This window comes from Esox lucius, chromosome 4 (genome assembly GCF_011004845.1).
Source record: "Esox lucius isolate fEsoLuc1 chromosome 4, fEsoLuc1.pri, whole genome shotgun sequence".
Classification (NCBI taxonomy): Eukaryota; Metazoa; Chordata; class Actinopteri; order Esociformes; family Esocidae; genus Esox; species Esox lucius.
Genome location: NC_047572.1, coordinates 24874368 through 24895469, shown reverse-complemented (window position 1 = coordinate 24895469; position 21102 = coordinate 24874368). Strand labels below are relative to the sequence as shown.

The window sequence follows — 21102 nt, the reverse complement described above, 5'->3', positions numbered from 1 at the left end:
TTGGTCCATGCAGCTGGATCGGTCATAGCAATTGGGCCTAAAGATGAGGTAAAACACCTATTCACTTTGAAGAATAAAGACAAATGTGACTGACCAACACCTAATTTGGAGCTTGGCCCGATATCAGAAAAACACGGAGAGGCTTTAGAACGTTCTGATCACTTTAAAGATCATGCAGGGAGCGGTCAATCAATTTGGTTTTATTTAATTTAACACATCTTGTCAAGATGTGAATTGAAGTGTTAAACACAATCATTGGATAAATATATATATATAAAATAAAAAATAAAAATTAATGTTTATATTAATGCCGAACTGAAGATATTAAAATACCTTATAAGGGTAGGGCTTCTGACCAGAGCCTTAAATGCATACTTCCAGCTGCCACCAAGTAATGATGACATAATTAACAGTGTTGGTTCAGCCTGTGATGTCATATTCAGGGGGATAGCATTCAGCCTTTGATGTCATTCAGGGGGGATATCATTCAGCTTGTGGTGTCATATTTGGGGCGGGGCAGCATTCAGCCTGTGATGTCATATTCAGGGGGTGGAGGGGGGGGGCAGCATTCAGCCTGTGATGTCATTTTGAGGGGTGGCACAATCAAAGCAGCAGTATGGTGGAGATCATGACTGGTGAAAAACCTACACATGATGGTGGAATCTATGACAGCGTATTGTGTTTAAACAGTTTTAAAAACACGTGTCCTCCATTCCATAACGCCTATCCTCAATCCAAAACGTCTTAAAAATCACTGTAAATTGAGACAATTAATCTACAACAGTGCCTACATCCACAGATTCTGATTCACAAAGGGTTGTGTGTTGGAGTAGAGTGAGGACAACCTCCTAAATAGTCATGGCCCGTGGAACAGCTGTACCTTTGGGAAACAGAACCAACTGATAAGAATCCAATAGGTTTTTAACAAGTTTAAAATCTGCCACAGTTGCAATAAAAACACTTTATTGTATAAGGTAACTGTTTACATACTACATAGTGAAGAAGCACACAGAGGATCAGATCTCTGCTGTAGATCTGATCTGACAGACAGATGGACGTTGGTTCGAACCTCTCTTCTCTCTCTTGTGAAAGACAGAAAAGACTTGAAGAGTCAGCCTTGTGAATGATCCCTGGCTGCTGTGAGCCAAAAGCAGCAGTCCTGACAAAGGAAAAAGGTTGATGAACCAGGGTCCCTTGGCTTGGTAATGAGGAAGAGGTGTAGGCGGCCTCAGGCCATTCTGGGATCTATGGACATAGTTATGTTGGGGGGAGGGGGGGGATGGTACTGTCAGTTACTGGGCCGCATTCGAAGAAACCTTTTTTAAGGTGAAGTTGGACCAGTTTACCGCCACCTTCTGCCGGGTCTGTTTAGCAGAGTCAAGGCAAAACCTACAGAAAGAGGAGACAGAGAAGTGGAGAGAAAGAAAGAAAAGTGGGCAGGAGAGAGAAGAAACATCAGGGTCTTTCAAGACAAGGACCAGCCCTGGAATCAGAACAACTTTAAGGGCCGGTTTTGTGGACACATTAAGCTTAGTCCTGGAGAATATTTTTATTTAAATTGGACCTCAATAGAGATTTCCATTTAGCTGTGTCTGCGAAACCAGACCTTAATGAAGAGTCTCTGTGAGGCCCTAAATGTTCTGTACTGTCCCAGCTGGAGCTTTACCTTTTGAAATATTCCACCTCACGATCAATCTCATCCATTTCTTTTGGGTCTACGTCTTTAGGGAGGAACACATCATCTGAGCAATCAAGAAATATTAGATTAGAAATATCAACGACACTGTCGTTAACACTCCCACATATGAACAAATACACAAGACAACCGCAACCCAAAACCCACCTTTTATATTAATTTCATATGAGTAGCGTTTGAGTAGCCATGAGAAAACCATGTTGTCTCAGGGCGTTATTGTTCACATTTACTTTGTCCTGTTCAACAACAAAAGGTCTGAAAGCTATAGACACACTGCTGTACCCCCTCTAAAAACACACAACAGTAGCGACAGCCTGACGTACCCCCTCTAACAACATGCACAGCGAACGTACCGATGTTACCACTGGGTTTCTCGCCCTTGTTCCTGTTCTTCTTATTCTTTCCCTTGGGCTGCTGCTGGGTTTGGTTGTGACTGGCTGAATGCCCTTTTGCCTCCGGCTCCTCCCCTGGCCTCCCGCCTTCTGCCCTCCCTCTCTGGGCGCCACTCGCGGGCCCGTTGGTGGCTGGTGGCCGGGCCGGCCGGGCTTCCTCTGGCCTCCGAGGCCCGGTTCTCTGGCTGTCAGTTAAGTTAGGCGGAGGTTTGGAACCGGATCCAGACTTAGAACCGTTAGAACCCACTGTGTCAGAACCGGCGAAACCAGTTCTCTGAGGCTCGGCCGCCGCTTTGGAACCGGATTTGTTCTGGTTCTGCTCTGGGGGCAGTTGGTCCTGCCGTTGTTGCTGCTTCTTGCCCTTCTTCTGCTTGCCAGATCCTGCATTAGACCCGGCTCCAGGAGTGGGCGTAGTAGTGTTCTTGGGTTCTGCCGGGGCCTCCTCCTTAGGCTTAGCAACCGTAGCGGAGGAGGCCGGGTTCTGGGCCAAAGCAGGGGCCTTGTGGTTGCTCTCAGGCCCAGCAGAGGGGCACCTCTCCGGGGAGCGCACCCGGATCAGCTTAGAGAGGCTGGGGGTGGAGTGGAGCCTCTGGACATCCTTCGGCCCAGTACACGCCCCATTCGGCCCTAGTCCCGACACCTCCGGTACTGTGGCACTAGGAGGGCCCGAGTGGGAGACGATGGGTCCTCCAATATGAGAGTTGTCCCGGGGATGGGCCTCCTCCCAGCCGTTGACCAGGTCCAGGTGGCTCTTGAAGGTCCCCAGGGAGAGGGGTGCCAGGTCCAGGTCAATCTGCTGCAGGTCGGAGCAGGAGGAGCCGTTCAGGTGGGAGAGAAGATGGTTCCCCTCCAGAGTAGCAGCCTTTTTAGGGAAGTCGTTCACATCGAGGTTGAGGTCATACATGGAGAATGAAGCCCGGATGGAGTCCTGGAAGGTATAACGTCAATGTCTTTATTCATCACCCGGCAGACGACAGCAAGATGGGGACACCACAAACTGGCCCTCTATTCCTTATGCACTGCTATTTAAGGGTCAATCTATGGGTCGGTGCCTTCTGGGACTCAGGCACTGAAATATTTGCAATTAAAATCATAAAGGACCATAAGAAATGTCTCCTACATATAACAGCACACAGTCAAGTGACGGTGTGTAATAAATACATAAAAAAGAAACACTATTTTCAAGACATCCTCCTCAACAACTGTAAGCATCTGGGGCCCATAATCTATGAATTTGTTGTAATTACAAGAACCCGAAATGGGTGCTGAAAAGAGTTACATCTCCAATGCTTAGACATTCTAGTCCTTCAAATGTCAATCCCAGCCAACCTCTCTCTCCATATGTGCAGTACAACAATGGAATCCATGTTATGACCGTTACCTTGATGGTGTTTTTGATCTCCTCCAGGCGAGAGGTGAGAAATGAGTTGACCCTCTCCAGTTCCAGCTGAGGCCACTCCAGCAGTCGACTGGCCTCCGGTCCTCCATCAACATCCCCCTCATCAGGACAATCCTGGCCCGGGTGGTCTGGGTCGTCATTTGGCTCTGGAGGGGTGGACGGAGGGTCACTTCCTGCTCCTTCATTATAACCACCCCCCTGGTGGGCCTGCTTCTCCTGAGGTGGGGGAGAGAGAGGGGGAGACAGTTAGACAGACAGACACGCGCAAGACAGGCAGGCAAGACGGACAGACGGCTAGGCAGGCAAGACGGACAGACGGCTAGGCAGGCAAGGCCGACAGACTTATGCAGACAGGAACACAGACTGGTTAGACAGACATTCTGGGTTGGGTCAGAGAGGCAGATTGATTTCCGTTACTCCAGGGTGTACATCAATCTGCCTCACGCTACTGAAATAGAAGATCGGGTTCAGCCCTATCGTGTTTGTATTAGAAACATGTCAGCCCTCCTCTAAAAACTAAAGGTTGTATTCAGGCAGAACACTATTTTTCAGGTACAAAAAATAAAACACTGAAAAATATAGTGGCATACAAATATGGAGCAAGCTGAAACATTAGATCTCAACACAGTTTTCTGTTCTGAGTGGACTAGGTTGTTCAGACTTAACCGTCGCCAAGTTAGAAAAGTAATAAAAATGTAAATGGTGTTGTTCAGAAATAGTGCAGGGCAGAGTGAATTTAGTTATTACACACGCACACTTTACAGAGTTAGCGTTTCCTAACAAACACACCAACACTGCCCATTAGAAATAACAGGCTGTGGGACATCTTGGCTCAGTTCTAGAAATGTCTGCTATAGTTCCATGTACCTTACAACCCTAATAAAACAGTACTGCCTTAATATAAAACCATTATTGCCTTTTAATATAACATTCAAACGAAACAACTTAAAACAAAGATTGTTGGATGGCAAGTTTTCGGGAAAAGCGTATTGCTATGAACTAAAGCTCCCCCTGTGGAAATCGAAAACGCACGGAATGACCTGTATCGTGAAGTGTTCCCAACCGCGCCATTTCAAATCACCTTCTTCTTCTGTTTGTGGCGCGCGCGCTTGGCGGCCTTGGCGCTGTTGGCCGATTTGTGTTCCGAGGAGTTGATGAAGTCCAGCAACTCGTCCACATCCCGGTGGTCGATGGAGGTGGACACGGCCGGGTCCGAGTCCTGCCTCTGGGGAACACACTCCTCTTTGCGTCGGGTCAGTCGGGAACGGAGTTTCTCACGGATCTCTGCGTAGTTACGACTGGTCGGAGCTGCCGGGGGCTGGAGGGGGGTTTAGGGGTTATTGCACATCCAATTTTGTTCTCATAGAAACAAGAGCTAGCAAAACAAAAATGAGACGGTAGTGTCTTGCCACTGACTCTCCTGGGCTACAGCGTGGCTTCCCCCATGTAAACCTACCGCGTTGTGGCCAAAGAACTCGCAGTAGCAGCAGTCACAGTACTTCCCGTCCTTCTGGTTGGTTGAGGAGGAGGCGCAGGAACTCCTCTCTGAGCTGGAGTCTTCATCCTCCCCCTCCTCCATCTCAGAGGGGGGGTGACATAGCCCCCCCACCCCGTTGGACAGTTTGTGGCCTTTGCACGCCTGGTCCCTGGAAAAAGGAAACAGTACGGGGAGACCGTTACATAGACCGTTACAGAGGACAGACAGACATCTTCCTACAGACAAACAGGCACCGCTGTTGCAGCCTAATATTTGGAAAGTGTCATTTTCAGGTGTACAACGGACTGCTAAATTCCACTGCGGTGGTCATCAAGTCCCACCCCCCCAACAGTTTGATGGCGACATCATGAACAAATATCACAATCATACTCAGACGATCAACATAGCGTGACATAAACAAACAAACAAACAAACAGCCTAAACATGACATTAAGCAGATATTATTCAGGGGCCATGAGATCCTTCCTCCACCATATCATTCCCACACACACACTTCCAGGACATTTCTTTAGACGGTGTCTTAGACGAGCTCTATCAACCTCTTTACCGCACCTCCAGTCCAACCCGATCCACTACCAACCTGCAGGCGCCGGCGGGAAGGTGCTGTCCGGGAGGCATGTGACCCACGTGGGAAGTGGGCGGCGCCCCTCCGTTGTGGCCGTTGCAAGGGTGGTTGCAGCTGATTAGGGAGGGGCCCAGTTTGCTGTGCTGGCTGTTGACAGCAGGAATGTGGGAGTTCTTACAGGCAGAGGGTTTATGGAGGGCCCCTGTAGGACACTCGGGCCCCCCCGGGCCCCCCAACTTGGCCCCTGCCACGGGGCTGTGGATGTTTGGTACCAGCGTGAAGGGAGGGTGAGCCACCAGGCCGGGAGAAGAGGAGGATGAGGAGGAGGAGGAGGATGAGGAGGTGACATGGCTGTGTTGCCCACCAGAGCTCTGCTTGAGGGGCAGTAGTGAGGAATGCTGCGAGGAGGAGAGTCCAGTGGGACTGTTGGGAGGGACTGACAGGTCAGAGTGTTGGTGGTGGTCGTTGGGGTGGAAGGCTTCGCCTGGAAACAGACAGCAGAGAGCTGAATAGTTACAGAGTGCCAAACAATATTCCAAGCCACGGTCATACAGACACTGTCACAGCTGACTTCACTGAGTCGACTAGTCCATTGCTAGTTGCTAGTCTGTCGACTACGTTTTTATTTATTCAGAGCCTGGCCACGTAACACACATTGGATTCCCTCCTGTCTTGGTTGACTACTTCATTGCGGAGCTCTTCGCAGGATGGCTTAATTAATCAGTAGGGGGGGAAAAGTGCTGCTGAAATTGTTTATGGCTATATTATGTAAGAACAATGGTGGGACTAGTAAAAACTAAATTACGCTATAACGTTTTTTTAATAAGTATTGTAATGAGGGCTAGCTTATTGCCTAACATCCCCTTTACTTCATCACCAGTTAAAATGTAATGTTTGCAGACAACACATGAACTTCAGTGCAATTGTAGCCAACAATTTTCCTACCTACAAATGTAGCTGATTTTCATGACACTTTTATTTGATGTACTTCAGACAAAATGTCTAAGAAATCGATACAATGGAACCATTCAGGTTCAGTAGCAAGTGACACAAATAATGCTAACTCTACAAAAAGCGGTTTGCGTACCACTTGAAAACAGCAAGTTAGCCCGCTTTTTTATTACTGAGGTCTGGTAACAGCGGTCTCTTGTGCAAGAGAGAAAACAAATAGAAGAGAAACACAATGTAGCCAAAAATGCACATTCATTTGGAGACGTTGCTAACAAACCCAAAACCCCAGGATGTACACGCTCCGGATTGGTGCATGACAACGCTTCAAACACAGTTGTGTGTAAGACAGACTGACAGAGGCAGAAAGACAAGACAGGAAGACAGACAGAGGCAGAGAGTCAGACAGACCGAAGCAGGCAGAGGTAGGGCTGCACAATTAATCAAAATATAATCTAAATTGCAATAATCAAATCGCCAATTTAAGAGATTTTCAGCTCCAAAAAAGGTGAAAGATATGCGCTACATCCGAGGCAACGGACATGCATCGTACGTCCGTAATAGTTTTTCTTGCAGGTGCTGTAGGTATTGGTGTAGATTACATATATACATAGCAAATGCTGCAAACTCCATTGCATTAAATGGAGCAGTTAAATGAATAGTTTGACACAGAATACAACTTCAAATTGGTAATAAGAGTAAAATAGAAAACGCTGAACTTTAACTAGATCTTTATTCAGTTTAATAGCACATTATGATCCCTATTTTAAGTGAGATTATCTACACTGTTTACACCCATGTTTGAAGATTGCAAATCATAATTGCAATATTTGTCAAAGAAATCGTAATTCAATATTTTATCCAAATCGTGCAGCCCTAGGCAGAGGGAGGAAGAAGAATGGAGAGAAGTAAAAGGAGTGTGCTGGACATTCGTTTTAAACTTTTTTTTTTTTAAATGTTCCTGGACATGGCTATATTTCAAATAAATAAATAAATTATATATATATATATATATATATATATATATATATATATATATATATTTAATTAAGTTATAGAGTATAAGTCTACTGGCCAGTCTGGCAGTGAAGGGGATGTAACAGCTGCTGTTGGACAGCTCCCACTAAACAATTCAATTTAAATGACACCCAGTTGATTTGTTTATTGTTCAATTTGTTATTTTCTTAAATGACAGACTTTTAAAAATATTTTAAAACAAGTTACTACTATTGCTTTCCATTTTATAGCATATAGTTGTTTACAATTCACTATACACCTATTTGAAATGCAGGCTATTTGTGGGCAAAGCTCCATTGTCTTTTTTTTTTAAAAAGCCATTCAAAATGTCAAACAAAAGTAACATAGTGTTATAATCATTGACTCAAAGCAAGACTGAATGTTTATTCCTTATTTACAAATGTAACAATTTGAAGGTTACAGATTAGAATAATCACATCAAAATCCAATGGCATTCTCTTGTCTGAGAGCCTTCTTCTGCCATGCCAAAAATGTCTGCCCTTGTAACACAGTTTCCCACTGGTCTGCACCGGTAACACGCAGTTCCCCACTGGTCTGCCCCTGTAACACGCAGTTCCCTACATGTCTGCTCCTGTAACGCAGTTCCCCACTGGTCTGCCCCTGTAACACGCAGTTCCCTACATGTCTGCTCCTGTAACGCAGTTCCCCACTGGTCTGCCCCTGTAACACGCAGTTCCCTACATGTCTGCTCCTGTAACGCAGTTCCCCACTGGTCTGCCCCTGTAACACGCAGTTCCCTACATGTCTGCTCCTGTAACGCAGTTCCCCACTGGTCTGCCGCTGTAACACGCAGTACCCTACATTCCTGCTCCTGTAACGCAGTTCCCCACTGGCCTGCCCCTGTAACACACAGGTCCCAACTGGTCTGCTTCTGTAACACACAGGTGTGGAACTTAGGAATCTTCAATAGCAAAATGTCTTGAGGCTGATATCAGTCGCTGTCTGTGGTTCTGAAATCTAGGCTTCTCACCAGCATGAGCCCTTTAACTGACGCACCCAACTGGTTAAACACAACTTTTATTTTTTACTTAGATTTCACTTCTGATGGTTACAAGGCACTTTTTGTAGCCTATCAGCATTTGGCCACATCAGGAGAAACACTGGGATCAATGTAAAAGCAGCAGAATCTGGAAAGCCCAGCAGCTGAGCTCATACTAATATTACAAGCTCTGTTCATATAGACACAACAATCACAACTATAAATTCATACTAATATTACAAGCTCTGTTCATATAGACACAACAATCACAACTATAAATTCATACAAATAATACAACTACTCATTCACACTAATCTTACTAGCCTCAGAAACGCTTGCGAGAAGCACACTACATATCACAATATAACTTTTTAATTATTCATACGCACTGACACTAATATTACAACTGTCCTATTATGTTAAATACAAGGACCTGAGCCCAGAAGACCTTACTAGTTACGCCACTATCAGCTTGGAGATGCAATAAGAGGGTCACTGACACAATTGGATGTAACAGAAACAGGGAAAGGAGAATTAGGGGATATATAAAATAAGAATAACGTGAGTAAGAATGAATGCGTCGAAAACAAATCTGGGATATATAACAATTCCCCCATCCGTCCTCCAGGTTAATATACCTCACGGGTCTCACCAGGTGTGAATGTCTGCGTGCATGTGCTTACCAGGCGGAGTTGGTCGTCGGCACATGGTCTTGAAGTGCTTTGGGGCGGTCTTACAGAGGTCCCCGGAGGTAGAGAGGGGGTTCCCAGGGGACGACACGCTGGAATTCTGGGAAGGATGACTGTACGGACACACCTTGGCTCCGGACGTCTTAGCAGATTTCCCAGGAGCCTCGTGAGACCCTCGCTTTTCATGACACACAGGTCCTCCAGCTCCTAATGGACCACAGGACGGAGGACGGTTCAACTCAACAGGTGACGCTGATAATAAAACGAATTTAGACGGAATTTCCCTAAATACGCAAATGTCTGTAAACATCAAAAGAAATGTTTTAAAGTCAATAAAAATATTAAAAAAACATTTACATCTCAGTGATTTAAGAGAGGCTCTTATCCAGGGCGACTTACAGTCAGTAAATTCATCTTAAGTTAGCTTGGTGGGTCAACCACATATCACAGCTGTAGTATGCATATCACCCTGAATAAAGTAGTAATCAAGCAACGTCAGTGCTACAAGAGAAAATAAATGATGAATGTCTTCTTTTGTTCGGATCGGTGTATGAATTTGCCACAACCTTGAGGGCAGAGAGCGGCGTCGGTTCAAGGTCAGGGTTACAGTGTGTGTGTGTGTGTGTGTGTGTGTGTGTGTGTGTACCTTGCTGTGTGTGCGAGGTGGCACTGTGGTTGCAGTGGACACCTCCATTACTGTGAGCAGAGTTCCAGAGGCCAGACAGCTTGTGGGCCGACAGGAAGGAAGATGGGTCCCAGTCTACAGAGCTCTGCTCTGGGTAACCGTTAGCGTAGCTCTGGGCCTTACACGACGACAAGTGGGACAACGGAACCTGGGAGGAGATGAGAGTTTAAGGTTGAGAGGAAATAGGTTTTTTAAGTGCATTTTGAATGTTGGTAAATGACGGCTGGTTGTTGCCTTTTCCCCCGTCGATCCATGTCCTTTGTCATATTAAAACGCGTACATAATTGACATTTACAATGCAGTGATTGAGCGGCGGCAAAAGGAAGATTAGGTAAGAATTTAGGGTTTGATCATTGCCACAAGGTAGGGAGGGATAGTTCCCTAGGTGCTCTGTAAGTAAAAGCCATGGCCTTGTAGTGGATGCAAGACTCAAATGAAAGCCAGTGGAGTGACATAGCAACACTTGGGATGAACGCAAGACAGGCTGCAGTGCTCTGGATGAGTTGCAGGGGTTAGGTGTCACACACTGGATTAGCATGTGTTTCTCAGCTTTGTGAGGTAAGGTTGTAGTCTACAAATGTTCTAGATGCTTATACAACAGGTAGGGTGAGTTCCTAACCAATCAGTAAATGTAATTCATTAATCAATAAAAAAAATTTAAAAAAATTGGCAGAACATAGCCTAGGGTCAAATCAAAGAATCCTACACATCAAAGAAAGCTTATCACGTACATTTTGTTTTGAAGCATCTTTAACCCACATCTAAAAAGAAAAAAAACTTATACCATATCTCATACCATCACTCTTAAAAGTCAGGTGCGATGAATTTTGATACAGTGAAGAACACAGCCACCTGCACCATCTTAAACAAATCCCACGTTTTTTACTATAGGTGGACAAAGCCAGAGGGAGGAAGACAATGCTATTAACAAACATAACGTCGGACTGGGATGGTGACAAGGAGATGTTAGTCACAGGCACAGTCAATACGATCTGTGTCTTAATGTTACATCATTATCCATTCTTCGGGAGCCCAATCAGGCTGATCCACAGCAGTATACCCCGTAGGGATTAATCTGTTTTACCAGTTTAGTCACCTGAGAAGAACAACATCTGTTTCACAGCAAAGGCCTAAGAGCTATGGCTGCAGGTAGCGTTACGGCTTGAACATTTGGCTGGTAAGCGGAGGGTCGCTGGTTTGAAAACCTGAGCAGACACAGTGAAAATAAGTTCCGAATAGGATGCCTTGGAGTTCAGAGGTGGGCCCATCCAACTGGGGGTGCTTGTACTCAGGCTGCCTCACATGACAGAAACAGAGGGTAGGTTCCTCTGTCTGAGGGACGTTCTTGGTCAGATGTATAGTTACTTTATATTAACTCAACGCAGAGCAGTTTTCTGGATTTCAATAAGGAAAGTTTGTATGTAAAAAAAAAATAATAATAATCCCCCTCAAGAACCCAGACGAAGAATACAGTGAGTCAAATTGCCCCCTACATAGTGCGCTATTCGATTTGTAGTCCCTGACCCGAACCAAGTCATCACGGGTCCAGGACAGGGCACTGTGTACAGAATAGTGTGCCATTTGGTGAAGACAGTGCTTCAGCTTCTGACAGGAGGAGGCCAAGGGTGACGGATCTTATGTTGCCAAGAAACTTTCGATGTGGTATTCATTTAGCCACACACAAAGCAATGAAACTATAACAACCCCAAATAAAATGACAGAATAACCTTGCTCACAACACAGCCGGCATCCATCCCCAGTAGGAGAACACTGGGCTTAATCATCACCTATTCCAGTTCCTTCCAGCTCAGTGTTGGATGAGGTGACCAGACACACCCCATTATGTCAAGTATTTGAGACCTTGAAAAAAAAAATATCTATTTACATAAACACAAGTCCACAGATAGTCCGCTGTCACATGGCTACTGATGGAACTGTAAACAGGGCCAGTGTGCATGTTCGCTGGCTGGAGTTGCGTGTATTGTCTGTATTAGAGGAGCACTCTCTCCACCTCCTCAACCCTCTCCCCCTGCTCTAGTCTCCTTCATGTCTCGTCATCATTGCTTTGCTCCTCTCCGTGTCTTCTCCCCGTCCTACCCTGCTCAGCCAGTCCTCTCCATCTCTCCCCTATGTTTTCCCCTCCTCACCGTCTGTCCACCACTCCCCTTTGTCTCTCCACCCAATGTCCCCCTCTTCCTTCCATCTTTCCCCCACCTCTCTCCCCCTTCATTCCCTCTTACCGGTGCAGGAGCCTCCTGGGTGCTCCGTCGCTCCTCTTCCTCCACACTCTTCCGACAGCTCTGGCAGATCCAGAGCGGAACCTCTCCCAGTAGAGACTGGCCCAACGACGGCACAGCGTCTGCCAGTTTCCGGCCCGGCACCTCTCTAAAAAGGGCTTGAGACAGAGCCGGAGTGTCGGCTAGCTTCGCACCATGGCCCCCGGGTAGCCCGTTAGCAGGGCTCGGCCCCCAGTCCTTAAACTCCCGGTGACATAAGAGACAGCAGGTGTGCATGGGCTGTCGTGGGAGAGAGGGACCAGGTTGTTACAACCACATCAGTGATGGATGGGGAAACAAAAAGAGGTGAAGAGACAACAAGGGAGGTCAATAGCACAGAAGAAATAGTAAGACGGGGGGGGGGGGGGAGAGTCCAGAGAGGAGGCTGATTAGGGACAAAGGAGAGGATGGAGATGGGATCAGAGAAGAGGATGGGAACTGAGGGAAGGACGTGAATGAGCTGGACAACAAAGAGGCATAGGTTCGGTGGAAGCAGCTTGCCACATACAGTGGGGTCCCACAAAATCGCTAGTTTTCAGAGATTTGTAGTCCAGGTTCAGACTACCGTGTTCTGCTTGCGTTGTTTACCACAAAACCCAATGAACGGAACGTTACAAGGGCACATGTGTAACGTTCAAGTAGTTAAACAAGCATGCACGACACCCGAGAGTTAAACAAAGATGCAAAAAGGAGCACAACAATACTACAAACGTTGATCTCTCGTGGAAAGAACAATCATAACAAAGCAAGCCATGCATGTTACTTTAGATGGTATTCACAGCGAGTAACCATATATCAGAACGCCCCTGGGGTGTATTTTGAAAGCCAGCTAGCAAGCACATGTAATGTAAGCCCCAATGTAAATAAGCTTCTGTACTATATAGCTGCCAAGTGAGATTAAATGTCTGCAAACTTGCAATAAGCCCGCCCCGCGAGCTGGAAGCTAGCAAGTTAGCCAACCTGCTAGCAAAAATTTTGAGGGCAACATTTTACGACGTGTCGGTGGCACGCGCGCAACAATGTCAATCTTGCGGACGAATAAACCGTATACCAACAAAGACGATGTCGAAATCTAACTAGTTAACTAGACTCACTCGTTCTCTAAAACTGGAGTGTATTTATCTTCCTGGCTAGCAACCACAAATTAGAACGCTGGCTACATCTTATTAATTTATTTAGTATAGCTATTACTCCGCCCCGATCATTGTAAACGAACAAAAATACAACCCTCGTTGGACCGTAACACTAACGCAAGTCTATACAGCTATTGTCCTCAATCAACCACACAAAACCCCAGGGGATGAACAGAAATACAGGGATGGCCCTGTTAAACTGATTGATAGGATAACTAGTTAGCTAGCTGGCTAACCCACTCGTTATTTTTGCTTGCTAGGCTAGCTACCTGATTCGCCCTGGCGGCGAGTCTATCCAGCGCTGCATCTCCGCCACCCCCGCCAGCTGCATCGCCGGGAGAGACGGGGCTCTTCGATATGCTCTGCTGTCCGGGCACCATCTCCTTACTCCCAACTGCTGCTTGCTTGCTTTTCTTCCTCGCCATAACAAGCGTTTCAGAAATATCCTTTGGCCCAGTTTGCACCAGTTTATAGCTGTTTAAAAGCACAGTTTCGATTCTTCTAGGATCACAAATGCTCCCTATCTTCTCCAGTCAAGACAACAGTCAATATGGCGGAGAGCTGGCACACTCTGGGGTTCATAGGTCAAAGATAGTGCTGGCAAAATAGCTTCATCGCGATTTAACCCAGCAGTCGCCATGTTGAGTGTGGGCAACTTTAAAAATAACAAACAGGCCCCACAATTGGTGTATTTCACATTTTGAATTAATTGAAATTATGTATATTTCTACCTAAACTATTATGGATTTACAATAATCCCTAATGGAACACAAATTGTACTCTAATATCTCAATTTAAAGATAACAAATTAGAATGTGGTATGCATTCATACATGCTAGTCAACATGTCATTTCGAGGGTAATCGTAAAAATGTTGATTTCAAGACATATAGTGTAAAGATCATTAATTCGTACAGAATGTTGTAGCACCATTAAAATCAATGTACATTTAAATAAGTAATATCTCTAGTTATCACCATGCACAGATAATTGTACCTGAGACGTTGTCCTGACCTAGACTGACGAGCAATTATTACAGGTTTAAATACACAACTATTTTATTAGGAAATAATACGGTCCGGTCATAGGTTCAGATATCTTTCGTTCAAGTTAAATATGCAACGGTACAACGTCTCAATAATTATAGTCTCGGTAAGGTCTCAGTAATTATCGGACGACGGACGACGAAGGTTACTACAAATATTTAGTGGATCAGTTCGCTACTAGGCTGTTGTAATTCAAAGTCAAAGTCGCGCGCTCTCGGACCGAGGCTGCTTAAAAACAAGGGAGGGGTACTCGAATGGTGACGTAAATTACGTAGCCAAAAGCTGATTACTTCTTGGTGTAGTGCAGTCGAAGCGCGTAGTCTTGCAGCATTCTGTGTTTGCGATCACATTGTTTGGGTATATTTAGTTACCTCTTTTACAGCTATTTACAATGGACACGAACCCTTGCAATATTGAGGTACTTCTGCAAGCTGCAGAATTCCTGGAGCGAAGAGAACGAGGTAGGTTTCTCTGTCAACGTCACTTGTCAACCAGCTAAGGAACACAATAACAAAACGTACACAAACAGCGAATATTCATTAATTGCAGATAACCTTTATAAATTGTATTTTCATGTCGTGGTTATTTAGTAAACCTTCCATGTAATAAGAAGTGAAGTGTGTATGTTTTATTCGGCGTTTCATATTTGACTCATATATGACCTAGATACGGGAATCATCATTGTATGCAAAGGCGCCAAGTCCAGAGCTGTTTGAAAATGTAGCCGGGCAGCGGCACACTTTTTCAATGAAAGGGGATTACTATCACGAAGATGTTCTAAATCAACATCTTCCAATATTGTTATTTGCAACCATCTGTCGCGAAAAACGTAAATATGTGATTTTCTGTGATCAAATTGCGGGGATGGCGCCAAAACCCGAAAACAAAACCTCCGCTGAGCATCAGAAGCTGACAGTGACACTTGATGGGAATAACAGAATACACTTACTTTCTTCTTCGGCCTCCTAAAATCTTTATTTGTGTTTACTATCATATTTCCGTCCCTTCCCTCATTATATATATAATATTACTGTTCAGCTTGTAGTATGAATTCGTCATATGTCAGCAGATGTTTAAGACACAACACAGCTATGCAACAGCTAACACCCAAAATCTTTATCTGTGTACAACTACAATGATTGGTTAATTAAGCCTGTCAATTATTACCATGTGTAAAATAAGTCAGTCTTCTGTTTTCTATATAGAAGCAGAGCACGGCTATGCATCAGTGTTGCCCATCTCCAGTCAAGGAGATTGTGATAAGAAGATAAAGCAGAAGAACAAGAAGCTGCTGGCTTCTGGTAGTAACAGGTGATTACATATATTCTATTCATGGCCGGGTGGGTCCATTATAAAGATTATAGGGTGGAATTTGGGACACTGTCTGTCTGACATTCTACATTTTGGGTGCGGCACTATGAAACTTGTTGTACTTGACAAGAACTAGTCATATGACTGGGTCAGCATTTGTTCGCACTGAACTGAAACAGATGCTTTGTTTTAGTGGTTGTGATTTGCAGCTGTGATTTTATTTCATTTTTGAATGAGAATTTGTTCTTAAATTACTAGCCTGGTTAAAGGAAGTTACAAATAGGATACAGAACTCAAACAGACATTGTGATATATTTCCATAAAATCATTAACATTTGTTTTGTGTAGTACTTATAATCTATTAATAACTATAATTGTGTTGACAGATCTGTCCACAATGAGCTGGAGAAGCACAGGTAAAGCAACATTCTACCAGTCCTATTAAATGTTTCCTTTAATAACCACTGTTTATATTTTCATTGCTATATTTTGAGCTTGCTTCAATCTAAATTTTACTTAAAACACAGATATATGCAACTAAAAAAATATTTGTTTTATTGTGTTATAACATACATTACTAGTGTTATTATTGTCTTGTTGTAACAGGTGTGATCATTATAGAGTTGTCATTGTTATCAGAAGTTATCATTATTAATGTTTTTTGCTGTAACAGTTGTGATCCCTGATAGTGTCATTGTGGATTTAACAGATTATTAATGATGATTATTGATGATGTTGTTTTAATGCACAGGGTTGTTATTAATAATGTTGTTATAAAAGATTGGGTCATTATCACATTGCTGTTGTTGTAACAAGGTAATTATTAATAATGTTGTTGCTGCTTTAACAGAAAGGGTCATTATTAACATTGCTGTTGTTGTAACAGAAAGGGTAATTATTAATAATGTTGTGGCTGCTTTAACAGACGGGCTCAGTTGAGGCACAACCTGGAACAGCTAAAGCAGCAGGTCCCTTTATCATCTGACTCCATGAGGAACACCACCCTCAACCTACTAAGACGGGCCCAGTCACATATCAAGGTACCTATAACCCCTAACCCCAATTGAGAACCCCTAATGCCCTACTATAAAGCCTAACCAAAATCTAGATCCGCTGTCCCTTGACTAGAACCCCTAACCCCTATCTGGAGCCCCTAACTCTCTACTATAACCCCTAACCCCAATCTAACCTATAACCCCTAACCCCTATCTAGAGCCCCTAACTCTCTACTATAACCCATAACCCCAATCTAACCTATAACCCCTAACCCCTATCTAGAGCCCCTAACACTCTACTATAACCCCTAACCCCTATCTAGAGCCCCTAACTCTCTACTATAAGCCCTAACCCCAATCTAACCTATAACCCCTAACTCTCTACTATAAGCCCTAACCCCTATCTAGAGCCCCTAACACTCCACTATAACCCCTAACCCCAATCTAACCTATAACCCCTAACCCCTATCTATAGCCCCTAACGCTCTACTATAACCCTTAACCCCAAACTAGAACCCCTATCCCCCTACTATAACCTTTAATCCCAATCTGGAACTCTTAACATCACACTATAACTCCTCACCCCCCAGTAAAACCCATAACCCAGGAAGCTGCTATGGTGGGCTCTGTCACATGTCACAGTGAGAGGAGGAACCAGTTGGAGGTTTTTGGTGTCCCAGGGTCCAGTGTACAGAAGTGATCCCTTTGCTGTGCTATATTTAGTGCTCTATCTGCCCCCCCCATACCAGAAGCTGCAGGAGCAGGATGAGAGAGCAGAGCAGTTGAAGGGCCGTCTGCGCTGGGAGCAGAAGGAGCTGAGGGTCAGGCTGGAGAACCTACAGGGCCGTGGCGCTCTGGTTGGGCCGGGGGGAAATGCCAGTGTCTCGGAAAGAATGAGGAACGACAGCCTGGGGTCAGCAGCCATGTCCTCCTCCGAGAGGTCAGACTCAGACAGAGGTGAGACTCTTTCATCCAGACACTGCTTTTGTGACTCTCTTCTAACGACACGTGGTGGCAGACGGTTGTAAGGATGATTAGGTTCTGTTGGCTGAAGGACAGTTAAAAAAAACACTGATGTTGCCTGCAAATTTCAGCATATACGAATTGCTACTGCACCGAGTTCCCTTTTTCAGTCATCTGGCACAGCCAGAAGAGGACTGGTCTCCCCTCTGAGCCTGGGTCCTCTCTAGGTTTCTTCCTAAAATTCGGCCTTCTTAGGGAGTTTTTCCTAGCCACTGAAATCCAACACTACTGTTGTTTGCTCCTTGGGGTTTAAGGCCGGGTGTCTCTGTAAAGCACTTTGTGACAACTGCTGTTGTAAAAAGGGCTTTATAAATAAATGTGATTGATTGAGAATGCAGATTATCTTTGTTAACCTGCCGTGTTGATGTTTTTTTGCAGAGGACGTGGAGGTGGACGTGGAGAGTATAGTGTTCGATTGTCTGGACTGTGAAGGACTGGGGATGATGCCCCATGCAGGCACAGATCACTGTTACTCCAGCAGCCCTGACCGGACCTGGCTATGACCCACTACTGCTGGAAAACACACAGCCCTGGAAGGACACACCACTGTCTTACTTCAGCTAGCGCAGCTATTCCGCCTACACAGCCGATTCAGGGACGAGCGCCAGGCGACGCCACATGAAGCAAGACAATGGGCACACACAGGAGGAAGAACATTCCAAAAAAAGGACAAAAAAAAAGGACAAAAGAGGAGGAGTAACAACAGCACAACAACAAATCAGCAACAACACAACAACATTACTGTGCAGGAACAGGCCTACAAACATCTGCAACAAAGTCATCACTTTATTGTCTAACGTGTTCTCATTCTGCTCTAATTAGGAGCTGAATGTATTTTTAAAATGATATTTTGCAAAAAATATGAGCACATTTTTGTCAGTCAAACATCTGACTGAAGAACAGTCTAGCTACCATAAAAGCATTTTTTTTTTTTTTTTTTTTACTTCAAATGAGATATTGTCTTACTTCAGAGTATTCATGACCTCCAAAGGAAACAGTATTTCAACACAGAACTATAGGTGCTCAATCAATAGGTGCTCAATTAAACTGCAGTCACTTGTCATCGATTTATCATTAACTTGAAATTGAACCAGGTAGGGTGTGTTTAGTTTGATTCAGAAGTTGCGTGACGGTTTGTACGGAAATGGTTCAAAAACCGTACCGTTTCTGGTAAATTAAGCACTGCACGCCGTTCTGCTCAACTGAACACACCCCAGGAAAAAAAATTCAACCCTAATATATGGGTTGACTAGGTGCTCAAGAAAACTAGTCAGTGTTCACCAGCATTATAAAGACACCAGTTAACAGTCACACATGGTTGATTTACTGTTAATCAGATGTCTCTCTTCACATACCACCAGAAATGTACACATTTACACAAGTGTAAATGTCAACATCAAGTGAAGAAATACTGCAGAAAGTCCTCTTTATGTATTATGTAGACATCAGACCAGGCCAGGACAAGCTTTAAAGTATGGTGTTTGACTTTTGGCACCAATGGGATTATGGCAAGGTAAGTAAGGATTAAACTAGGGTCGCTATGGTATTGTTAAATACATGTTCGCTATTTTGTTATTTTCATTGGCTCACTTGCCTCACTTTAAAAAATTGATAGAATCTGTTAAACAGTTGATTTTGTTTGTCGAAAAGGTGTTTACAGTGGGTTTTCAAAAGGACTTCTTGGTAGTATGTAATCACTATAATGAAAAATCCCGCCTTAAAAACTTCTGCCTTTCCCCTCAGCTAATCATCTTAACTTCAGGTATTTTATAATGTATTTCATGATGTACAGCAGGCACTTAGTTTCTTATCTATTATTAATGTAACTGAAAATCTTTCCTTTTATTCTTATTTAAACTTTTTTGTTGTTGCACAAACCCCTCCACACGGCACTTCTATGTTCTAAATGGAACCCTCTTCACTGTATGGGGCCTACCTTTGACCCGGACCGACAACACTCCGGACAACAGTTGTGTCCTATAAGGTTTAGGATTCCATTTAGAATGCACTCCTTATATCTGAAAAGGGTTGTGGGTAATATCACTGAATAGTTATTTTAGTGAACTGGGGTGAGCATTTTTTCCATTAAGCTCATTGTTTTTCCATTGTCTACCAATGTACAGTACTAAAGATTATCTTGTTTTATGAAACTCACCCCTGACTTTAACACATTATTGCGGATCCCTGGACACAATTTAGGATTATTTTAATTTTGCACTAAAAATAATATTAATTCAGATTTCACTTTGAGCTGTCTCGATAGTCCGAGAGTAGATTCAGTATGATTGCATGTTACAGGCGTTGCAATTTTTAAAAGGCACTTTTCTGTTTCTTGTCTGTTAGCTTAATCAGAAACCACTTTGAACTGAAAGCTGCAGTGCTTGCATCCTGCACTGTGATTGAATCCCTATTCCTAAATCTGTCCTAAATCTGTGGTAAAGTACCCAATTCAGTTTGCATATTTTTTGCTTGGACATTTGTACCAGACTTTTAAATTGTGCTCTTGATTACTTTTCTCAACCATTTCACTAGATGCAACAATTTAACACAGAAATGGTTAAATATAGGAAATGCAGTAATCTTCTGTAAACATTGACAATGACTAGTATGAACTTGAATACCTTCAAACTTGATTTAATGCATTTAATATGCAAATTGAATATTGAATATGCATTACTTGATAGGCTAGACCATGATCATGCATGCAACAGAAGCCACCGGGTTCTGAAAGTTTTCTATGTTTGTGCAAAAACAATTATTTTAATATGCAATACAGCACTTGCAATTTACATGTATGCAGCTGTAGCCTCGGATGCACGGCAGGCTTAGTCAATGTCACGAGATTTGGAGGCGTGGCGTTACGAAAATAATGCAACTAGCTTAATAATACCAATATTGTAAAGTTACTGTGCATTTGATCCTCTGGGCCCAGTTTTTCAAGATATATAGCCAGTTTTCAACAATTGAATTGGACACAATTGAGTAGAATAGTCCCCATTGAAGTCAATGATTAATCTTTTAAATTATTTGCAGGCATTTAATCCTACCCAATCCAGGTAGATAGCTGTACACAACTGGGCCCTGAGGTGCAACACATTCTTCAGGATGTGAACACCTGTCAATGATGCCTTATGACCTTGTAATGTCTATTTACTGTATATCTGTATGCATTCACCAATCTTTCTATCTCCTCCGAGTCATTATGTAGCATGTTTATACTAGTGTATGTATGCCTTTTGTATGAATAAATATCTTATGTATTTAATACTAATCACATCTGGAGTCTTAGGTATACATTTTAGTCATTTACCAGATGCTCTTATCCAGAGCGACTTAAAAATAAGTGTCTTGGAAAACCAACATCTGACAATCATAAAAAGTACACTTTCCATATACAAAAACACTAAGAGTTGAAGTGCCAATGCCAGAT

General features: G+C 43.8%; 2 protein-coding genes across 2 annotated transcripts; one reads left to right on the top strand and one right to left on the bottom strand.

Moving 5' to 3' along the window:
- Positions 1 to 198: 198 nt before the first annotated feature.
- On the bottom strand, positions 199 to 13883 carry fam193b (family with sequence similarity 193 member B). The gene is made up of 11 exons (XM_029119451.2): positions 13568 to 13883; positions 12130 to 12405; positions 9851 to 10037; positions 9199 to 9411; positions 5566 to 6034; positions 4944 to 5133; positions 4569 to 4805; positions 3470 to 3703; positions 2050 to 3016; positions 1667 to 1742; positions 199 to 1389 (listed from the first exon to the last, which is right to left on the bottom strand). The coding sequence occupies exons 1-11, from the start codon at positions 13721 to 13723 to the stop codon at positions 1293 to 1295; spliced, it is 3102 nt and encodes a 1033-aa protein (XP_028975284.2). The 5' UTR covers positions 13724 to 13883; the 3' UTR covers positions 199 to 1292.
- A 741-nt stretch (positions 13884 to 14624) lies between these two features.
- On the top strand, positions 14625 to 20937 carry mxd3 (MAX dimerization protein 3). Its single transcript, XM_010898484.4, has 6 exons — positions 14625 to 14804; positions 15549 to 15654; positions 16041 to 16070; positions 16580 to 16694; positions 17399 to 17606; positions 18051 to 20937. Exons 1-6 carry the CDS (start codon positions 14735 to 14737, stop codon positions 18173 to 18175), a joined length of 654 nt encoding a protein of 217 aa, XP_010896786.1. The 5' UTR covers positions 14625 to 14734; the 3' UTR covers positions 18176 to 20937.
- Positions 20938 to 21102: the final 165 nt, after the last annotated feature.